Source organism: Esox lucius, chromosome 11, assembly GCF_011004845.1.
Source record: "Esox lucius isolate fEsoLuc1 chromosome 11, fEsoLuc1.pri, whole genome shotgun sequence".
Classification (NCBI taxonomy): domain Eukaryota; kingdom Metazoa; phylum Chordata; class Actinopteri; order Esociformes; family Esocidae; genus Esox; species Esox lucius.
In genome coordinates this window covers 22,795,773-22,819,323 of record NC_047579.1, presented here as the reverse complement: position 1 = coordinate 22,819,323, position 23,551 = coordinate 22,795,773, and the positions used below count along the sequence as shown (strand labels likewise).

Sequence of the window (23,551 nt, the reverse complement as noted above, 5' to 3'; positions counted from 1 at the left end):
TCAATCCTATACAACTAGACTTGAAGTCGTTCAGATAACATACTGTCAAATAATAATGCAACATTGAACAAGAGTAAGAACATCACAACTACATAACATTCTGACATGGGATTTGCTAATAAAGGATTGGACAGACCATGACTTACACATGTCACATAAATCATAACAATGTCTAGGAGGGAGGGAAAGAGGGAGGGAAAGAGAGAAATGAAAACATTCACGCGTATAAATAGTTTATTAGTAGCAACAAATTTGTCTTCTGTTCTAAGTCATTCTGTACTGTACATGGCGACTGGCACAATTGCCACAGAAGCAGACAGGGGGACTTAAGAAGGAGAAGCAGAAAATTTGGGGACAAAATAGTTTTTGTGCTTCCAAACAAATGTTCAAACACTTTCTCCAAAAGAGACAAAATGGCGGATATTCAAGGCGTTCTAGAATGTTCACATGTTCCAGAACAGAGAGTCCCCAAATACTGAGTTACAAAACCCAGACTTACTACACCTCCCTTTCTCAAAATCTCTCTCATCCTCTTTCTTCTTGTCCCTCTGTCTGTTTTTGATTGTCCAGGTAAGAGTGACTTAGACTGACGGCCAGAGGCATGAAAGTCGACAAAAGTCCTGAAAAGGTCCATTAATTGTCCACTTAAAAGTTCAGCTGTGGCGGTCTTTGTGTCCTTAAGGCTTGAGTCAATGGATCCTCAAACAAGGCTTAATCCAATGATCCTTCCTGGCTAGCCCCGTGATCGTAGTTTTGAACTGTTCACCCAAAGTTCTTCAGCAAGGAGAAAAACAAACAAGTCCTCTTATCCTTCTCCGGTTCTTAGGCCTCTCTTCTCTGACCAGCTCTTTATCGTCCTCTTCATCCTCCTCATCCGTGTTCGATTGGTAGGATCTGCTGCTCTTGGCAGAGAGAGTCTGCATCACTTTTTATGGTAATAGAAAAAGCACCTTTGGCATTTTATTCACTTTTAAGTCTTTTCGTCTCTACAATATCGTGTGTTTTTGCAAGGCGGTAGGTGGGCCTGGGGTGGGTTCAAGGAAGGGGGCGGGACAGCTGTCCAAAATGTGACAACTTCCTCCCTTTGGCCCCTCCCACACTAAAGTCCCATGCGCTGTTAGTCTCACCTTACATCCACTGTAGAGAAGAAAGAGAGCTAGCGTTAGCCTTTAGCATGTCATTAACAATACCATCATAATTATCATTAGATATAGGATTAGAATTACAATCATCCTATTACCCTTGGAACATAAAAGGTAACAGGAAAACATGCCCCATTTTGTTGGATTCAGATGTGTGTGAACTCATTAGGCCAATTGTATTGGCATTATGCCCATTAAAATCAGGATCCAAAAACATAGCAATCAAATATACAGGTCATCATCACAGTCGCATAACATGCATTTCCACTTGGTGTGTAGGTGATTGAGTTCAAAGTACAAGCAAGTGCAAATGTGTGCATACTAAAGACCACAAATAGTTACTCAGAGGGACAGACAGATACCGACAGAACCTTGGACAGACAAAGATAAGATAGGAAAAACAGGAAAAACTGTGAGAAAGAAAGAAAAGTGTCATTAAATACGGGCCGACATCTAAACGTGTTTGAAATCAGACACGAAGACAGGTCAAAGGCAGGTCTGCATACAAGGTGAGGTTTGAATACTCATTCATGAACTCAGAACAGGTATTGGAGTACAACACGTTGATATGTAGCACAGGCAAGCATCACAATTACACCAAATCATGCAGCACCCTAATCAAGAGTGTCGCACTGCCTCTCCTAATGCTAATTGTGCGCGGCGTGATTGTGAACGTGATTGGTTGCTGCTTCCTCCGCCCTGATTGGGCATGTGACAGCCAGTTGGTGATCGGCGGTACAGCCATGTTGGTGCTAAAGTCCTCCTACCTGCTGGACTCGCAGGTTCCGGCAGCCGGACTTTGGGATAATGTGTGAATGTTTATTATGTTGCCAATAAATCCTTGTTGAGCTTTAGTTTATTAGGTTTCCTTTTTTTACCATTAGCCCTAGTATGGTGGCCTGAAAACACAAGTTGGGGTGGGAGGACAGGGGGACAGGGACTGGGGTTAGCAGCAGTGGGAAGCAGCAAGGTTTATGATACAGAGCAGATAGTATAAAATAAGTATAAAATAAAAGAAGGTAAAAGCCCCAGGGCAGAGAGAGAAATGTTGAAATGGATTTGAAATGATACACTAGAAGTTGAGATGGCTTATCAGTTCACAGCGTTCCTGTTATCTCTTCCCAACGGAGGCTTTTGATCAAGGGGGATCATTTCTACTTATCGTCAAAGCCGAGCAGCCATTGGATACCCTTCCTTTACACAACACAACCACACACACACACACTGTTAGAAGAGTGTCTCATAACACTAAAATGAGTGGCAACTGAGCTGCCACCAACTAAAGAGACAAAAACTTAAATCTGCGGTACTTGAAACAGCATCCTGAGATCTTCTGGAACATTTTGGAATGTTCCATGCTGGGTTTTGGAACGTTCCATGTTGGGTTTTGGAACATTCTAGGGTGGATTTTGGAACGTTCCATGTTGGGTTTTGGAATGTTCCATGTTGAGTTTTGGAGCATTCCATGTTGGGTTTTGGAACATTCTATGTTGGGTTTTGGAACATTCCATGTTGGGGTTTGGAAAATTCTATGTTGGGTTTTAGAACATTCCACAGTGGGTTGTAACATCACTGAATGAAGTGTTGTGAAACGCTTTGTCAGGGTGAGCTCTAATGGCACACATTAGACACTTTCGCTTTTGTTGCTTTTCTCCGAAGCTTCTAAACACAATAATGATGTATTAAATCCTGCCTAGGGCAGAATAGGATCAATTCATTTGGAGTATTTTAATGTTTAATGTTGATTTGGTACCTGATCATTTGCCAGCTTTACCCATTTTAGTGGACATCGCAGGATGTTGTATTTATCTTTGCAATGGAAGGTTGAAAACGTCAGATTGTGTCGTCTCGTCAATAATGTCAGCTGATCGTTATACAATAAACCCTACTTATGTTTTGAAACATGCTGAAAATGTAAATTCTCCTACCCTGTTCTGCCACTGTAAAACATTAAAAAAGATATATTGAATAGAAAATCAGGACTGTTTAGAACCACCTCTTGTGAGGTTGGGGATCATTCCACCTCTACTGTGTTTTTAAAACACTTTCTGTCTTCTAACACGTGCATGTTACATTCAAGCATTCTCTACTTTTCATGATTTCATAATGCGACTGTGGGGATTTGAGTCTTTAGATTTTAAAAGCAATAGACAGTTGGAGCCAGAGAGCCAGCAGCCAGTCGCACACACAGACAAGACAGGAAAGCAGAAGAAGCAACGCATGTGCGCCAGGGACATGGTAGACATCAAACCCGGCGTTCCCGTAGCGTGACGTCATAACGCCGTCATTCTTCCCCCAGGGCGTCCGTACTCACCCGTGTCGGCATCTGTGTGCTCCGTCACGTGGTGGTGTGACGTGCACACACACTCCAGATGATCTTCCAACTTGACGAAGACCTCCTTCAGCTTGGGTCTTCTCCGCACATACTCCACCTTCGCCACCTGAGAGAAGGACAGAGAGAGAGAGAGATGGAGAGAAAGGTAAACAACACATCCACGACCACGTTCCCATCCAAGACCACGTTCCCACCGCCGCTCGCTCCTCTGATTCCTGTGACCTACAGTTTTCTTCGCTCTGCCCTCTTTGACAGATGAAGCCGCATTCCATTGGGGCTGATGTATTGTGTCATGCTACTTCCTTCTATGGCCTCTTGGTCAGGTGTGTCAGTACTGAGCAGAGCCTCAGACAATGGGCAGGGAGGGAGGAAACATGCCCACGCCAGGCCCAGTGTTGGTCTACCTGAGCTGGAGACAGACGCCGGGGAGATCCCCCTGATAATCTTTCATGAAAAACTCATTTCCATTGCACACCCGCCTAGCAGTGCACTTGTATGCGTGTGCAGGACGAACATTAGTCTCCCGCGCTTGACCTTTGAACCCTACAACACTGGGCCTGAGCCACTCAAAATCAACCTCCCCGTACATTCTCAGCCGGTTAGCGAGGGTTCTGTATGGCCGTAGTGCAGCGCAGGGCTGTGTGAGAGGGCGTGAGACATCGTGACACCTTTTTTTGATCACTGCTCTAAGAGCCAGGTACACCCCTGCCGCGCACACACACATACTCTGGGACACATGGAAACAATATCTCAGCTTCTGTGCTCTTCCTGGTCGTGGCACGGGACAGGATATTGACCGACAATCTCCCGACGCTTTGTGGTGTTATGAGCAACGGTGTTATGAGGTTTTTACAGCTCACGCACACACACACACACACACACAGAGAGACACACACACACAAAGACACACACACACACACACAGAGGGATGTATTTTTCGTCTTTAACACACCCACAGGAGAGAAGGAGAGTTCTTTCAGAAATCCCATTCTGGCCCCCAGCCAAGTCAGGCTCTACCCAGTGAATTAGTCACGAAGACCAAATAATACACCGTTCCTTACCGATACTACATAACCTTGTAACGCTTGTGCCCAAACAATGGCCCGACAGTGACGTAACGTCCCAGCAACGTTAGCCAAGGGTGAGAAAAAGATGTAGACTCAACCCGGACAAGAAAGGAGGCCTGGGAGAGAGGGAAGGAGGGAGTCAGGGAGCACAGAATCCACAGTGTCTTGGAGAAAGGGAGGAACAGGGGATGACCAGGGAACGAAAGAGTGAAAAGGGGATGGATGAAGTGAACAAGAGGGTAGGTAGAGTTGGTATTCCGTGGGCAAACAGAGACAGAGACAATGGGGTCGGAATGACTGGGAGACGTACAGAACAGAAAATATGGTGAGGGTGGCTGAGAGACAAAGAGAGACAGAGGGAGAAAGGAGAGGGATAGAGAATGGAGGGAGTGGGGAATGAGAGAAGGAAATTGGTAAGAAAGAAAGAATGTAGGAGAGAAAGAAGGATTAGCAGATTTGTGTACTTTTCTGGGACCGTCCCAACGCCATTAAGGGATGACTTGTGTGTTTTTTGGAGGGGGGGGGGCAACACACTGACCGCAATCATGTCTAGGAACAGGTCTCATTCATAGGTAACCCATTAAAACCAGTCTAGCTCTCTATCATCCTCAAGGACATGCTGGTGACTAATACAGACAGGCAGTCACCCAGTTAGCAACCGAAAACAAGTTTTCTCCCTGATTGATCTGAACGAAACAGTGTGTGTGTGTGTGTGTGTGTGCGGGCACACGTGTGACAGGGAAATCAGTGCTGAATGCTCACTGGGCTCACTGGGGCTGCAGCTGTCTTGGTGCATGGCTCCGCTGCCGTTGGTTACCAGAATGTCTAGGGGTCAGGGGTCGGGGGTCGGCCAAGCAGAAACAAGGAGAATCAGTGGTGCCTGACACATAATACTACGGTGGATCTAATGACAAATGAACACACACACAGACAGTTGCACAAACAAAAACACATTGACGGGGGGATAAAGCAATGTGTGTGTTAGTGTGTGTGTGACAGAGAAGCCAAGTAGCAGGCCTGTCACTCTATCCCACACAGCAGGGTTAAAGACACACACACAGCTACCAAAAAAAACTATTTGCTTGCGTGTGTGTGTGTGTGTGCGCGCGCGAGTGTTTTAACATCTCTTCCACAACTACACTCAGCTCTTCCCACTTTATTAATAGTAAGCTCTTCTTCATGACTTTCTCTTTCTGTTCCTTTGTAATCCCCGTCATATCTATGGTCATAGTAGGAGTGTTTGCTGATGCTGGAATTAGCAGGAGAAAAGGAGGAGGAGGGGTGTTCAGTTCAGTAGTGGGTCACATCCTAACCCCCTGAGCCCCCCACTCCATGTGCCCCTGTCAGCATGTCTGTAAAACCGACTCCCCACACATATTTACATTCATCCTAATTTCAACGTTCCTTCAATTTAACCCAGTCTGTTTCCCTACCAGAGCCCACCAACACAGCATCTACAGCACCCACCCACACACACGCACACGCGCACACACAGGCACACATGCACGCATGCACACACACACACACACACACACACAGAGCACCAAAGGAACACCGCGCTGCAACCCAAGGGCCCCACGCACCATATATAAATCATCAACCTATAAACTCCAGCAGAAAGAATCCCCAGAGCGGTTCTGGAATGACATCCGATCCAGCCAGAGTCATGGAGGGTTTCTGGAGGGAGCTGTGGGATAGACGAGGGACAGGGCCTCCCTGGTCTTTCGAAGTCTGTCCTGGACTAACCTGCTCTCTCTCCCATTTCCCATTCATCCCGGCCTTGATCCCAGTCCCTATCCTAGAGCTTGTTACCATTACGATACAATACATTCGAAGGAGACGCTGGATTATTTTTCCTGCGTGAACTTGCATATGACAGCTCGAGACGCCAGCTTCCGATGTAGCCTGTCCCACATGATCAATACCGGAGGCTGGCAAGTGTGAAAGCAATTGTGTCAGAACTGTATCAGGTTTCTGTACAATGTACACGGGTGCCTCTCGATTTTCCCTCGATTGACGGCCACAATCTTCAACATGCCGGTGTAAATTCAAACGCTATGGAAATGACAATGCAAACCAAGATAAGTCTATCTAGGGTTTTATTCTCTCTCTCCAGATATAAACAAGCCCCTAGTCTTTATCCTAGACTTCATCCCGGAATTAATTCTGGCCTATATCCTAGTCTTTATCCTAGTCTCCTCCAGTTCTGTGAAGATGATTGTCCCTGCTGAGTTAATTGGGAATTCCCCCCATCAGGAGCGCCAGAGTGTGGAAAGGAACATTTCGGCTCGGAGGTCCAAGAAAAACAAGGATTGGATGTGGATGTGCACCATGGGTTGTTAGGAATGGCAACGACATCAATAAAGGAAAATAAATAAGATGGGGGAAGGAGAGGGGGCCAGGCAATTCATCTGTCACTGGCTAAATTAAGTGGCCGAGACCCAACGCCACACACACATTTCAGTTGGGACCCCCTCTCCCCACACACACACACCAAAAAAAAAAAAAGCTGCAACCCCCTTCTAAGCCTCCTCATTGTGAGCTACCATGAGGGGTTGAAGGGGGGGGGGTGGATGGGTGGGGGGGTGTAGGAGGGAGGCAGATAGACGTGCTGTTTGTCCGTCTGTCTGTCTGTCAGCCTGGTTAAATGGAAAAACAAATAGACCCCAGACCCTCCTCCGCTAAGGAACCCAATGACCAGGGGCTTTGAACGTGACGGACAGACACACGGAGAGCAAATCCCCCAACGCTTTCAACTCTGAGAAAAGGGGGTTGAGGAGGGGTGGATGTGGGGGTTATGAGAGGTGCTGAGCGGGTTATGAGGGGTGCTGGGGGGATCGGAGGTGTGGGGGTGTGGGGCTGAAGAGAGGAAACAAGAAGAGCATTTATCATGTGGCACACAGGCAGGAAGGAATGCCAGTGGAAACCAATGGGAGGGCAGACAAAAAGCACTTCTTCACACCAGTCAGTCATTCTCTCTCTTTTCATTTATCCCTCCCTCTCCCTTTCTCTCTCTCTCTCTCTCTCTCTCTCTGTCTCTCTCCATCTCTCTCCCACAGATTTCAGTGTGTCACCAGATGTGTGTGCGGGGATCGTCTCCACCACAGACCAAGCCGGCCTCTCCTCCCTCCTGAGACTAAATGCGATGACCGTCAAATATCCAATATCAAAGCATCCAATAAGAGATGCGATCAGCCCTTCATTCCTGTCCCGCTCCCTCCCATTGCAGAACACACACACGTTCTGTACCATCTCCCATGAGACGGGTTTCATTAGTCGGGCTGTGACTCAGAGCACTCGTTCTGTTAAGGGAGTGGAGTCTGAAACCTACCTCGAACTGAGAGCAGAAATTAAGAACTAAAAAACATTCCTAAAGAAGGGGGTAACAATTATTGGAATTATAGACAAAATAGCAATTGCTGTACACTTCGGGAGAGAAAGGTAAACTGGGATATAGAGATGGAGGGAGGGAGGGAATGAGGAAAAACAATACAGAGCAATATTTCATTTAAAAAGAGAATGAGTGAAAGGAACATTGGTGGGGCTTTGGCATAAGGGGTAATCAGAACTAGAGTCTAGAAGTTAAACCGCTAAATTAAATCCTGGTTAGGGCTACTGGTTTAAAACTGGGTTAGATCTGAGTTAGAGAACGGATCGCCTCATGTTACAGTGTCTTTCTGCATTTCTATTTTCTGACTTAAATTCAACTAAAACTTTTTGTTTTGTTATAAACAAACCAATTCAACAGCTTGTAGTTGAAAACTAAGGAGAGTATTGCAATGGACGGTTTTCCAGTGAGGCTGGGCCCTGGGACATTAAGCAAACATAAAGGCCCTGACATCAAGTCAAACCTCTCAGAGCTGTTAAAGCCGAAAGACTGACATCGAGAAGAAATTGATTAAAATACTACTGGAAAATATGTCAAATACTTTAGCTGTGCTTGAATGAGCTTGCCTGTTGCAATGGAACCAATCGAAAAGTTTCACAAGAGCAAACCTAAATGACCTGGCAAGCAGGCTAGAGCAAGTGCTCAAAGTATTTGAGATATGAAATAGTATTTAAAGCCAGCTCTGCAGAAACGAACTGGAGGGTGAGACACAGGAAGATGAAGTCAGAGGGGAAGTGAAAAGGGGAGGACAAGGGAAGAGGAGTGAGCTTACAGTATGGGAGAAATGGAAGTGAAGAAAGAGTAAAAAGAGCTTCTAAAGAAAACATTCAGCTACTTTACTTATTTCAGTAGACGCATTCCAGACGGTCAGGTTTTGGCTCAAATTCTAGAATCTGTCCAGCTTTACCCCCCCTCAACCACCACACACACACACACACACACACACACACACACACAGACACACACACACACAGACACACACACACACACACACACACACACAGACACACACACACACAGACACACACACACACACGCGCGCGCACGCACGCTTAGCAGAAAAGCTGCGACCAAATCAAAGAGAAAATACTTTACAGCTGCCCCAACTTCAAACAGGGACCACTCTCTCCCTCCTCCATCCTCTCATCCCTCTCTCACATAATCCTCCCATTACGCCTCACACTAACATTAATCACAGTGACCGTACGGTCGTCACTCCGTCCTTTTATTTATGAAACACCCAGTAAATCTGGGTCCCACGCGGCCACATGCCCAGGGTGGGAGCTACTAGCTTCCGTCCTGACTGACTGCCATTGAGATGAATGGGGGAAAGGAAGTGTGCGTATGTTGCGAGCCTGCTCGCACGTGCGCTTTTCCCATGCATGCGCACTTCCCGGTCCATGTAGAAGTCAAGAGGTCGGCGGAGGCCTGCGTCCTCGGCTCCTTAAAGTCACAGGCTGTAGTGAGACGGGCTGAGGCTGCATCCGCCTGACCCTGAGCCCCACCCCCAGCCGCCCCACCCCCAGCCGCCCCACCCGAGCTTTGATCCAGCAGCCATCAACACTTCATTACTCTGCGGCCCTCCTCCTGACAGGTCCCCTCAGTAACACTCCCATCACTGCTACTGATGGTTACACTAATGGCCCTGTCCCGGGGGAGGGGCGGAGGGCACACACTGTAACCCGGGGATCACGCACTCCCACCCAGACAGTTAAGATAAGGTAACCCTGTCCCAATCTTCCACCATATCCCACTAGACCCGTGTAGTGTCTGTCTGTCTGTCTGACTGTTTCTGTCTATCTGTCTCACTGTCTGTCTCTTGTTTAGGGAGACAGGGGTGTGGCGACTGGCCGGACAAAAAGAGATTTGTGTTACTGTTTGCTTTGTCGACATGGGGTACAAACACACGCAGGAGACGGTTCTCGGTAAACCCTGTCTTTAGAGTTCTGACCTTCTACCCAGAAGCACCTGTTGTTCTATGGCCGACCAGCCAGCACACACAACCATCAGGATCCCACAATGCATCACCACGCAACACACCGCCTCACACAGACACGCATCACTACACACAAACTCACACATCACTACACACACACACACCACCAAACACACACACACACACCACTACACACACACTCCTGGATGTACTAGATTCCCAGAGGAATTAATCAATGATTTTTCCAAACTATAAAGACCACAGTGTCAACTCTCTGTGAAGGTAGGTAATGGTAAAAGAAAAAGAATACATTCAAATAAGAAGGAATCACCCTGGAAAGTAGAGGAGAAAGCCTTTTGGAGTCAATGAAAGGGCAGAATGATGTAGAGAGAGAGAGAGAGAGAGAGGGAAGGAGAGCGGTGGAGGCTGCAGGGTAAATAAGAGGAGAGTTTTGGGAACGCTACGACGATGGAGCTGAATACTTCTATTTCTCCTAACCATTTGTTGACATATCTAACCAATGAATGTGATCTACAGCGGTTCTACAAACACAGACGGAGCCTAATCTGGCACAGTGCTAGGGTGGGCTATTAGGCCTCTTCCACCTAAAACACACAAACACACACACACACACATTCTGGCTTATCGGTAATGGACCAAAGTGCAGGACAGAAAGAGAGGGATACAGAGAGACACTAGATCTGCCAGTACTCCTCAGGCCAGGCCTATTTAAAGTAGCCTCTTTTATTACTTCACCGCTGAACAAACCAGGCCTGTACAGCATCGCGGGCTTGTACAGACGTGCTTTTTTCTCGAGAGCGGCAGAAAGAGAAAGGAAAAAAGGGGAAAATAAATAAAGTGCATTTAGCTCCAATACTCCAAATACATAACGGCAGAAGGTGGAAAGAAACACACAGAATGTGTTCTTTTCCCATCCCTCCATCCCTCCAGTCTAGCACAAGTAAAACAAGTCTGGCCTGAGAGACGGACATAATGTTTAGCCTCCTGTTAAACCCAGAGGCAGAAAGAGAGAGAACCCTATTCAACTTTATTCGTGAAGACGGGAAAGGAAAAAACTTGGCAGGAGGAGACAATGTTCCTCACACACAATGTCCCGAATGTCTGAGAAACCGGAGTCACCCCCGTCGGCTGACCTTTCCTAGGATACAGGCGCTCTCATTCTCAGCTTCTTCACTGGTCCCACATGGAAAAACATCACCAGAAAGGGGCCGGCCTGCGGCGGCTGGCTTCAGCTTTCCCTTCGCTGGTGTTAAGAACGTTAATTATCTATGGGGGTTTTGGAGGTTGTCAGGAGGGGAACATGGAGGCTGACCACATAAGACGGTGTTCTGATAATAGCCAACACGAGACCCACTGTCCATTTTGGCTCAGAGCTCTGACAGACAGATAGAAGGATGGAAGAATAAACAAGACGTTAAGCGTCATGACTCATCACCACTGTACTTCAGACTAGACATGGATCCCAAACATTCACACAAAAATTCACTCCATTTCCATCCCGTTCTCATTTTGGCAAACAACCAAAAAATCCTCAGCTGTGCATCTCTAAATAAAAACAAAATACTTTAATCTCTCAATTTAGCATGTGTGAAAGCTTTGTTAGGGGCTACTCTTAAGACAACACAGAGCTTTTAGCTTGCGTTAGCTAACATATTTTCATTGCCCAGCAGATGAAGATATGTAGAGAAAAAGTTCTTAAATTGTTAAGCTCTTACGGTTCCTTGAAGAACTCTCGCCCAATAAACTAACCTTTTTGAAGGATTACCTTTTTCAAAGGACCCAACCAATAATGATTCTTCAGAGACAGTTCTTCATAAAATGGTTCCCTTATGACATTGTTCTGAAGAACAACATTTAGTCACAACTTGCACCTAGTTTTATCAGTGCAAACAAAAAAAATAATTCTAAATGATATGTCCTCCTTAATCTACATAGAACACAAAAATAACTGTACCACTCGTTCCTGTGGACACTTCATCCTGTCCTGAAACTGACCATTTGACTCCCCCATCTACACAAATTCTGCAGGACCCGCAAGACCCACAGGAGACCTGTTCCAGTGTCAATCTCTCCATCAGACACAGTGGACCACTTGTCCCCTCCCAGTCCCTCAGTCCCCTATGTGGAACGCTGGACCAGTTCTGAAACCGCAGGGCAGACAGAACCAATGTCCTCACACAAAAAAGCTAGCTATCCCTTCGAGAGCTAGCAGTGCCAGGAAACCGGTGACAGTGTTTTTGTTAACATCCTGGCCGGTGGTTATCGCGGCGGCATTCCAAACCTGAAGCCCTGGCATGGTACGCCAGCGGAGGTTTGCATGACAGCTGATAACCACGTCTCAACAGCCTAGAAGCAGGGCAAGATGACAACGATAGACATGAGATATACAGCGCTGTCCGCTCTGTCCAACTGAAGCACACATACATGCACACACGCAGTGAAACGACACAAACCCGTGCAGACACACACACACACACGCAGAAACACAAACGCTGAAATAGGGTGAGGACATACACACTGGAGAAGTATTTATGGCTAGAATGTGCTCCTATTCTCCCCTTATTCATTCTCAGTCACCCAGCAGAGCGCAGTGCTTTGCCCGCTTCCATTATACATTAACACAAATGGCCCAGAAGCACTAACACACTCAAGAGTAAATAGACCAGGAAGACATGTCAAGTGTAGCCAGAGGTGTCTTGTCTGAAGAGAAACAGAGGTAGGGTGTTTTTACAGACATGCCAACTAGCGTTGGTTACTGTACAACCCAACCAGAACACCCCTACTCTCTGTCCCTCTCCTCTTCTACTCTTCTGTGTGTGTGACTCTCTCTGTGACTCTCCCCCTCCCCCCATCTGTGCCAGCCGAGCGGCTGCTTCCGGGGGAGACAGACAACGGAAGACAAACAGAGAGTCTTGACGGTAACCTGCCTGCCCTGGACACGTTAGACATAGTCAAGATGCACAGACAGCAACTGGGTCTGCTTGACAACCTGTTAAACACACACTGCTGTGTTTCTGTCTCGCTCTTGCTGTCTCTCTCTGTTTCTGTCTCTCTGTTTCTGTCTCTCTGTCTCTCTGTTTCTGTCTCTCTATCTGTTTCTGTCTGTCTCTCTCTGTTTCTGTCTCTCTGTTTCTGTCTCTCTCTCTCTCTGTTTCTGTCTCTCTCTCTGTTTCTGTCTGTCTCTCTCTCTGTTTCTGTCTGTCTCTCTGTTTCTGTCTCTCTCTCTGTTTCTGTCTCTCTCTCTGTTTCTGTCTGTCTCTCTCTCTGTTTCTGTCTGTCTCTCTCTCTGTTTCTGTCTCTCTCTCTGTTTCTGTCTGTCTCTCTGTTTCTGTCTCTCTCTCTCTCTCTCTGTTTCTGTCTGTCTCTCACTCTCCTGTTCTCTTCCTCTGACTATTTCGGCCTCAACATTTCTTCCACTCCCTACCTTTCCCTCTCCCTCCCTCCCTCCCTCCCTCCCTGCCCGCCCGGCACCGAGTATCACAGACACTGGACCAAACAGCGACCAGAGGCTGGGGGGGTCAAGGGGGAAAGGGAACCAGGGTTGAGGGGGTGCTGGTAGAGAGGTCAAACAAGTGTGGGAGTGTACGGTACATTTTTGAAGAAGGCCAAAGTCCTCCTGGAGTTGGCAGAAGAAATAGAGAGAGAGAGATACGCAGTCCTGAGCAGGGCGGAATGACCCAGCCCTTCTCCCTAAACCAAGTGGTTTACAGGAACATGGAGGAACATGAGTTTGAATGTATCTAGTCCTGGAGGTAGGGTCAACTCAACAGAAAACACTGTGGGGGTTGTTACCTTAACAGTGCGGTGGTTCTTGCGCGAGGGGTGGCAGCGCATGTTGCTGGTGTTGCAGCATCCCGTGCACCTCTTGACCTCCACACACGGCGGCCAGATCAGGAAGTTGGCGGAGGTGGGGTCCACCTGGCTGCGCGGGATCTCGTAGATCACCGTCCGCGTCTTACACACTGCTGGCACTGCCTCCTCTGTGGAGAGAACGATAGAGTTGGGAGCGAGACAGAGGGGAGAGGGGAGAGATTGAGAGAAACAGACAGAGGAGGAGTGAGATGGGCAGAGAAAGAGTAAACTAGAGATTGGAGAGGGGAGAGAGAGCATGGCCTTGCTATTGGTAGAGGCCATCATAGGCAGACCTAGATCTCAAGACAAAACGGACTATGTGCACACTGCCCAGAAAATGAGGTGGAAACCGAGCTGCATTTCATAACTTCCTGCCAAATGACCACATTAGAGACATATATTTTTCTCAGATCTTACAGAACTACAAAGAATTTGAAATCAAGCTCCCATATCTGTAAGGCAAAATACCTAAATTACAATCACAGCAGCCAGATTTTTTATCTGTTCCCATGAGGAAAGGTGAACCAGCGGAACACAAGCATTGTAAACATAACCTAAATTCACATCATTTTATTTTTCCTGTCATTTTCACTCATACCTATTTGCATTTTCTTAACATTGTAAAAGGCATCTAAGTGACATTCCAAATCCTTTTACATTTTTTACCTTATTTTTTCATTTTTATTTTCCCTTTTGTTATTAACTAAAGCTTTCTTATTTTCCACTTGCTTTGTCAATGTACATAAAAATCCCATACTGATGAATTTAAATTAGAAATTGAGAGCGCAAGAAGGCGGGGAGCGAGAGACAGAGCGTCACTGAAATGCATGTGCAGACATACAGAATGCTATCTAAAGCCACCTCGTCACTGACTGAGAACGTGGTCCTCTGACCTACATCGGTACTTGAAGGTCTGTCTGTAGGGCTGATCTAGGACGAAGCGTAGCAGCCGACCAGACCAACCCACAGTCAGATAGTAGTAGTCTTTCTCCACCAGTCTTTGTGTTACTTATCACCTGGGGAGTTTTAGTATTAACTGGTGGGTGGAGATTGTGGAAAAGACTGCTCCTTTGTTCTGGTCCAATGCAGCTATGAAGGGCCAAAAACACACACACATACACACACACACACATCTGCATATATGGCAGAACCCGGAGGAGTTCCAAATACAATGTAGGGGCCGGCTTCTCTAACCCTCCTGGCTGTTCTAAAAACCACTGACACGTATGTATTCAGAAAACAGCCAAGGCATGACTGGCCATTCACTTGAGAGGAGATGCCTCGAGAAGGAGCGCTCATGCCTGCGATATGTGGCAGAAGGAGGATGTGTACAGTACAGTACGCCGGCGTTATGTAAAGCCCATGGTGCGTGTGGGCATACAGTAAGCGGGTGCTGGGTGGACACAGTGCTATCCATCGTCTTGGTGCAGTGTGCGATGCAACCAAGGCCTTGAGACGCTTTGGGTGACGTTGCCTGGGTACTGAGGAGTTTAGAGGTTTAGAGGGTTAACGTTGTCTTGAGGTTGAACAGAAGACCTGGGTCCGTCACACAAGCTGTTGTTCAGGGTTCCATCAGATATTCCACTGCACGCTGCTCTGCCTAGTAAACTAAGTAATCAACCTGCGTGCTGGGACACGAACACTCAATGTCTGGAATTTCCTTGCTCAAGGTTACATTTTTCTTCTCCCGGCACACGTGTTTAAGATCTACACACCCCAGGCAATCGCAAAGGCGTCCCTGCACCGGTAACCCCTCCCTTCTGTCATCAACTTAATCCTTGCATGATTCCAAGGGGAAATGTTCAGTCTTTATTAAAAATGCACCTGGTAAACCAAACCAAACCAAAACCAATGCCCGTCACAACCTAGAAACGTTCATGCCTTGATTCAAACACTATGTGTGAATCCTAAAGGCCTGGATAGAGTAAAACAGTGAAAGAGAATGTGTTGTAGGGTGAAGACGGGTCACACCATGTTGCGCTGCAGACCTACCGATGCTTCTCTTGCGTCGGCTGTGTATCTGTGAGCTCTTCAGGTCTGAGTAGCCGTGGGAGTGGTTCTTATGATGCTTCGGCATCTGCTTGGTCTCTTCGATGACCTCATTTCCCGTACCTCGTCAAAACAAAAGGCAGCCGTGTTAATGGGATGTCTCACGCGAAGAACGTACATTCATCTGACATCCATCCATGCACACACAAACACACACACGCATATAGAGAAAGGCAGCTTACGCAACCAAGCAAGTTCACCACCGTTTTACCGCTCAGCCATTAGGGACACTTTACAAGCCCACTAGAGCTTAACGGTGGTGACATAAACTGGGGGGGGTGTGGCCACTGAGGTCCTCACAGAAAGACTCCTTCAATATTAACAGAGCCGGCTTCTCCACAACAAACAACGTTTGCCTCCCCCGCCTTAATGTTGCAAATGAAGCGACGAAACCGCCTTCACTTGCCTTGGCAGACGGCTGGTGATGTCATACCTCAGTAATCACCGTCATCGTCATTTGGCTGCGGTACACGTTGACCTGCTTCCTCGCCTGGGGCGTTCAGTTAAACGCGATATGGATAGGGTGTTTTCAATGGCACCACAGAGCCCAGTGTAATTACATGCTCTCTGTGTCAGCCTGTGTCACCCATTACTGAACACAGGGGGGAGGAGGAGGGGGATACTTTCGCGAGAGCAATGCATACTGGCTACAGGTGAGTCACAACGGCGGCCATCTTGAAGCGTAAACCAAAGGCGGTCGTTCCACAGGTGGTCATCAGACCCGTCAGCCAAGTAGCCTAGAAGACTAATTAGTGGTATTACATGGTTATTTATGGGAAAATGTTCACTTTTAAATCGACTCTGCGCTCATTTGGTGGCTTTAGAGTGCAATTACACTGAGGACAATTATGTTTAGTCATGGTGCCACAAATACAGTGCACCGATGTTAGCTAACAGTACACTAACAGCTTGCTCAGCTTATTCCAGTCATGGTCATCTGATAATCCCAGCTGGTTTTGGTCCCCACCCAAACTATGCACTTTACAAGAGGACATAGTGCCAAAGTAACACACACTCATCATACAGACCACAGGCATACACACACGCTCACACATGCAGACCAACACCACACACACTCGCAGGCACCAGTAAAACAAAAGGAAAGCAGGAATGAACCTAATGACTTTCTGAGACACTGTTTATAGAATAGAGGGCTCCTCTCTCTAGCAACCCAAATGATCAAGAAAACAACCCTGTACCTGCCACGATAGACACACACACAAACACAACCCCAAACAGACATCGGAACTGGACCGGCTATCCTCATAACAATGTCAAGCCCTGTGTCAACCGATAGACAAAGCCTCCAGGTAAACATAAAACCTCCACTTATCCAGCTCCATTGTCCCATGGACCGGAGTTATTCAGAAGACTTTGCTTCTCCTCTCTCAGGTCCATTGAACCCTATGTTTACTCGCTGGTTTACATTCGGATGCTGCTTTTGTCAAGACTTTAACCTAAACAGTGAGAGTGGAGCGAGAGGGAGAGAGAAAGGAGGCGGTGGGGGAGGGGGGTGGTCGTGTAAAGGGAGGCGGGTGGAGAGGGAGTTTGAATCTCCCTGTCAGACATTCAGTTGGAGAGCCGTGACCCAGAAAAGTCATCCCTTGACAGAGGAAGTGTCCAGTGTTTACATGTTCTGCTTGGGAGGGAAGAGCCATGTCATTTAGCCTCACACAAAGCATTTAGCTTTTACTGTTTCAGGTAGGGTTATGTATGCTAACAGACACACACACACACACATAGATACGCACTCTATCAGAGAAACGCGTACAAGCACGAACGCGCACAACATACAAGCACACGCTCACACACCATCATTCCCGGCAGCCCCCCTGTCACTGAAACAGGTTGTGACAGCTGCTTGATTTCTAAACCTAACAACCTTTTAACGCTGTGGGTCACTGACAGAAGATCCCCCAACGCCGTGCTCAGAACCTCTGTCTCCATTTATCCTTCATGTTCTCCCTCTCTCTCTCTCTCGCCTTCTACAATCTCCTCTTTTTTCTCTCTTCAGCACCTTGTTCTCCTCTATTTTTTTAAACTTGAGAGGAAAAATGATGAGAGGAAAAAAGGAAAACAAGAGAGGGAGACGGGGGGAGAGGGAAAGAGGGTGAGTGAGTGAGGGAAGAAAGGGAGGGAGACGGGGAGACAGAGGGAGCTAGAGGAAGAAAGAAAGAAGGGGGAGAATAAGGGAGGGAGAAAAATACACAGTAGAGGAAGGGATAGAAAGATAGAAGCCGGGAGGTCCGTCACGGCAGTGGCCATCGGGAGGAGACATGTCAGAGTGTCTGAGCAGAGAAAAGGAGACGCCAAATAAAGGAGTCCTTTATGGACTGACTACTCCTTTTTCACTGTCACAAAGGGACCTTTTTGTTGTTTTTCTTTCTGCGTGAAGAAAGCAGGCTGTGGGGAGCGGGGTTGGATAGACAGTTTAATAAGGGAGAGAGAGAGAGAGAGGGATGGACAAAGAAAGGGGAAAAGAGCGAAAGAAGGAGACAAGACGCAGGCAAGAAGACCCAGGTAGACGGAATGAGAGCTAAGGAGACGGACATAAAAACAGCCACAGGGAGAGAGGACCAGGGAGAGAGACGGGTAGAGGAGAAACTGGGACAGCTCGAGAGACAGGCAGAAGGAGAGGAAAACCCAATGAAATCGCGAGCGAGAGCCACCACTGTCTGGCAAGGTTAAGGTAAAGACAAGGTAGTGAAGACGCGACAGCTGTCTAGAGCCTCCTTCTCCTCCTCAATCTCGGGCCATGAATCACACTGTCTCTAATTACTCCTAGATGATTCCCTCGATTAGCTCAAGCTGCATGCTCTCATTCCTCTCCCTCCTCTCCCTCCTCTCCCTCCCTCCCTCCCTCCACGTTTCACTCCCCACTTTCTATCACCCGCTACTTGCTGAGTTGACACATTCAGCGCCACACTTTATTAATACACGACCCTGTTCCTAAAGTGCGTGACAGAAAGTGTGATGGAGAGGAGGTCCTTCCCGTTGTAGGGATCAGTGTTAAACGCTGACGTCTGTAGTTATAACAGGTTACGGCCACCGAGCCTCTATGGGCCTGGGGCTGAGGGTGACTCCGGTCTCTGTGTGTCTGAATACTATTCTAGGCAGGATCAGGCCGCCCCGTTGTCCATAAACACACATTCATTAAGATGTAAAATAACCAAGGATCAACGTTACTCTTTCTCTGAATACTGTCCCTCAGCTGTCGGCAAGTCTGTGTAAACAGGCCAAATCAGAGCTGCAGGTTGCTGTTGCTCTTTCCTCCGGAGTTCAGTGCAGACATGAATACAGCGACAGAATAGACACTGCCTCCACCTCTGCACCCCAGGCTCAGATGTCAAGAGTCAGGTTCCCCTTGCTGTCAAAGTCCTTCAGTAGAGAGATAAGACCAGATCAGACCATGAGACCAGACGGGACAAGGGGCCAGACTTCAACAAGTCATCTCACCCTGTCTGAAGAGACTGACTGCTCCTCACTGATGCAGACACACACACGCACATGCACACGCACGCACACACACACACACACACACACACACACACACACACGCACACACATCCCCCACGAGCCACCTAAACCCCAAAGACTGCTCTCAACGCTGTAGACAGACATATAAAACACACCAGGGCCAGATAAGTACTGAAGGCCTCCTTCTAAATGACAACGCTGGCTTCTCCCCAGGGTTCAATGCAGTCAGAGAAGCTGACAACTCCAGTCTGTAGAGCTCAACAAGTGGCTAGGGGTTAAGGGTTAAGGATCCCATGGCTTCAACATTTGCTGCAGGCATACCTACGGATAACTGTCCTTTTTCTATCTCTGTCTTTCCGTCTCTGTGGCTGTTTCGCTATCCCTTGCTCTTTCTCTGTCCCTATCTAAGTTCCTCTCATCCGTGTGGCAAACTCTTTAACTCTCTCTCTATCTCTCTCTCTCTCTCCCTCTCTCTCTCTCCCTCTCACTCTCAAAGACAGACCCCAGCCCCTTGTAAGGTCTGCCTCCCCAGTAACTAAATTAAATGTCTTGCAGGTCGCAACAAAAGCTCTGTAAACACACCTGTGGCTAGCGTCTAATGTCCTTTAAATGTCCACCTGGAAGCCTATTGAACCTTCAGGCAGTCAGCATATGTATCTGCTGGTGATATTAATTAGGGTGGCGCTATGGTTACTCAGGAAAACCTGCAGCTGTTTGAAGATATTTTCATTCGTTAAAAACATCTCATGCTGTGGCTAGCTGATATAACTACTTCCCATACCTCAACCTCTTTTAGGCTCCATTCAGTCGCACCAATACGATGTCCATCTGGCTAAATGAATGTCTAAACACTAACATGTCCAGCGAGCTAAAGGACACCCTAACCGATAAAATGACACTCTAGCTGAAGGAAAGTCTAACCAGTAAAATGGCCAGCTCTATGAAAGTCCAACAGATTTGACACTAATGACACCAATGATTTGTATCTGTATATCAATGTAGCCTACAGCTTTCAGTGTTGTGTGAACACTTCATAACAGAAAAGGTTTTATGGACCGATATGGGTTGAGGATTAGAAAATATGCACATTCTTCTAGGAGACATAAACCTACCACCAACATGAATCATATCAACTATGGTTACATGTAACTGTAGTTGGCATATGAGGTAGTCCTTCCCATACCAACACAGGTGTTTATGGCCAATTATGTAATTACCCATTTCCATCCACAAACCAAACTAGGCAAAAGCCCAGATTTGATATGTGGCAAGTAGCCTGTGTAAATAGAGGCTCATGTGAATGCAAACAGCTTGTGCCAGCGTACCCTTGTAACCCAATTAAAAAAAGCTGGAGACAGACAGCTAGATCTCTCTCGAAAAGAGACAACCGCCTTCAGAGATCACGACTGTGGTAGGCACGCACGAAAAACGTGTGCGCTGTGCCGCAAATGCCGCTGTCGGTTTACAACTGCAGCACCGCGGATATGCCATTGCATGTCATATAGCCAGCACGTTGCGAGTGACAACCTCTGAAAAGAATTCGGGAAAATAAACCCAGCAGTGAAAGTGTACATTCTATCATATCACACGTGTAGGCCTATGCTAGCCTACGGTAACCTACTGGCGGGTCCGACAGGTTTTATTGCACTGTTATTTCCATTACTAGTTTTTAAGTTGGCAGCAGTACTTTCTAACCTGGCCTCCTCTCCTACAGCGAGTAAACTGATTTAATTGCAACCGTTTAAGAAGGATGCTGACTGGCTAGTGGAGCCGGGGAAAGTCTGCAAAGCGCCACAAGCCGGAGATTCCCCCATTCATTGAAACTACATTATCCCCTATTAACCGAAGCCTTATTAGGGGAGCGACCATCTAATATAAATATTTTTAGTAGGCCAATTTAATAGCTACATATAGTCGTTTTGCTCTTTTGTTTGATCACACCCGTCAAAGTACTTATAAACACAAATGAACAACTTTGTTGTACCACGCAGAGCGAGAGAATGGGTTTTGAGCAAAGTTCGGTTCAGTAGAATGGAGTTGTGTCATTGTGCGTAAAAGTAATCAAGACGCTGAATTTACCGACGGCAGAGTCTATTTCGGAGTCCAGTAGCCGCTGGAGGTCGCTGATGCTGTGGATTTCGCTGTGAGACAATCTCTCTATCAACTCCTGCGGGACTTCCTACACACAAACACAGAGAGAGAAATGTTCAAGAACCGGTAGAAAAAAACATATATACATATGTGGATTGTGTAGGCACGTTAAAGTTGTACATGACTAGTATATATTAATAGAGTTATAGTCATTCATGACATTGGAGAGAAACAAGACTTAACGTGCGCATTAGCTACAACATACATGTTCTACTCTCGGTGGTGTTCACCGGCCGTTCGTTACACTTGCACTTGTTGCGGATACAAAGTTTCTCTCTCAAGCTGAGTAGGTCTGTTTCGCCTCACAGCGACATAGCCTATTTATATCGCACCAGTGCGGTTCCCAGGAAAGCATTTGGCTGGCTCAACCATAACGTTTTCACGGTTGGCATGCTTAAACAGATTTGGACAGAGTGCCAAAAATAAGTCGAATATGTTTCTTGGTGCGGTTACAATGTTTGTTCTGTGTAATGCATTCGCGAGGCAACTTGTGGTGCTGATATTGAAACAACAAAAAAATGAGTGCCTTAACACTACAGACACTTATGGTTTGTTTAACGCCGATTCAACAGCTCTAAAAGCAATTTGCACCTTAAATATGGCAAAGTCAGCACAATGGTGACATGTACAAAAGGATTGTGTTTGTATAATCGAAATGAGTAGCATATGCAATTTAAAGTATATTTATCCCTACTTTGTAATATGTTAATTATTAGCATACTACATTATTTAGTCAAATAAATTATTTTGTCCCGCAGCTTGTAAAACAATATGTAATAATGCCGACTGCTGTAACAAGAAGCCACTGCTGGAGAAATTCGAAGCACAGGGACCCCAAAGTCTCCAAAACTCCCCCTACCTATACGCACCCACACTCAATCCCCACATACCCACAAAACGACCCCCCGCGCCAGCCAGTGACAGCGACAGAGGCATACATGGCCTGTAGCATGCCTGACGCCATACAGCCATTCATATAACACCGTATAAAGTGATTGCAAAATGTATTTCCTACCTCAGCAACGGCATTCAGCAGGTACGACGTGCAGACCAGGAAGTAGCAAAGTACGGGTCTCATCTCCCTTTAATTTAGATTTTCCCCAAAACAAGAATAACGTCTCCTGCTGTAGGAGCCGCAAAGTCGCTCCTGCCCGCGGATGATCCAGAACCATCCCTCGGGGAGACTAACGTGTGAGTAGTCCTTCCAACCGCTGAGGGAGCCGATAACTCGGAGAACACTCGCTTGGGGAACTCTGCGGATATCTGATGTGGTCTGAAGTGGACTAGTTGACTCTAGTTCTATAATGCAATTCACATTCGTGCGCGTTTGCAGCTCCGAGCCCTCTCTCCCTGACAGAAGTAGAGCGGACAACAGGTCGACATGGCTGGCTCCTTAGACCAGTGGAAAAGTAAGGCAATCCCAACCGAAGACCATGACCCCCCTAATAATGAATCGTTTGCTAAGTCTTCTTCGGAGCTTGCAAAACACGTGAAATAGTTTATTCTACGCTGATGTTTTTGATTTCTATAATGAAATTTGAATATGTGTACGATTACTACAATCAATATCCATAAGATTTCAATATCTATAAAACCTTGTTTTAAAGTGCGTCGTTTTGATATTGTACAATCCCAGATGAAGGTCCTGCAAAGGTAACCCAAAATAGAGCAAGGAAAATAGCTCTGAAAAATGTTCCGTGTGTTCTATCCAGTGCTTAGCTTGCAGCTGTAAATAGATAGCTCGACAGGTCCGTCTCTGTGTTGGACTCTGGAGTGAATGAAGTCTCGAGCGCGTCTGAGCCGCTGAATATAGTCAGCTCGAGCGGTGTGAACCGCGCGCCCGATGCGCCTCCCCTCGAGCTCGGGTGGTGATCTCGCATCAATTCACCAGAGAGCTGGTTGGTTGGCGGATGATATAAGAATAAACCCCTCCACCTCCTAACACTATCCCCAAACATGACATGAAAAATAAGTTACTACCAAACAAAAACATTAATTTATGTTGATAATAAAAAGAAAAACTCCCTAAAAACGTAATTTTAAAGATAAACCTCATGCATTTGATGACAGTCAAAACAGTATGATGCATGAATGATTCATCTAACGAACATTTATCTGCATATATCTGTGCCA

The 23,551-nt window shown here is 46.8% G+C and overlaps 1 protein-coding gene across 4 annotated transcripts; it reads right to left on the bottom strand.

Moving 5' to 3' along the window:
• Positions 1 to 216: 216 nt before the first annotated feature.
• Positions 217 to 23,220, bottom strand: LOC105021652 (platelet-derived growth factor subunit A). Of its 4 annotated transcripts, none has more exons than XM_010889453.3 (7): positions 22,434 to 23,220; positions 21,347 to 21,446; positions 15,734 to 15,853; positions 13,682 to 13,869; positions 3,457 to 3,583; positions 1,128 to 1,137; positions 217 to 897 (listed from the first exon to the last, which is right to left on the bottom strand). In XM_010889453.3, exons 1-7 carry the CDS (start codon positions 22,494 to 22,496, stop codon positions 777 to 779), a joined length of 729 nt encoding a protein of 242 aa, XP_010887755.1. In that variant the 5' UTR covers positions 22,497 to 23,220; the 3' UTR covers positions 217 to 776. The 4 variants fall into 4 exon arrangements, 3 of the variants coding, with proteins under 3 accessions (XP_010887755.1, XP_010887757.1, XP_010887756.1); XM_010889454.4 differs by having other exon boundaries at positions 774 to 925; XR_828843.3 differs by adding an exon at positions 1,910 to 2,041 and having other exon boundaries at positions 833 to 1,137.
• Positions 23,221 to 23,551: the final 331 nt, after the last annotated feature.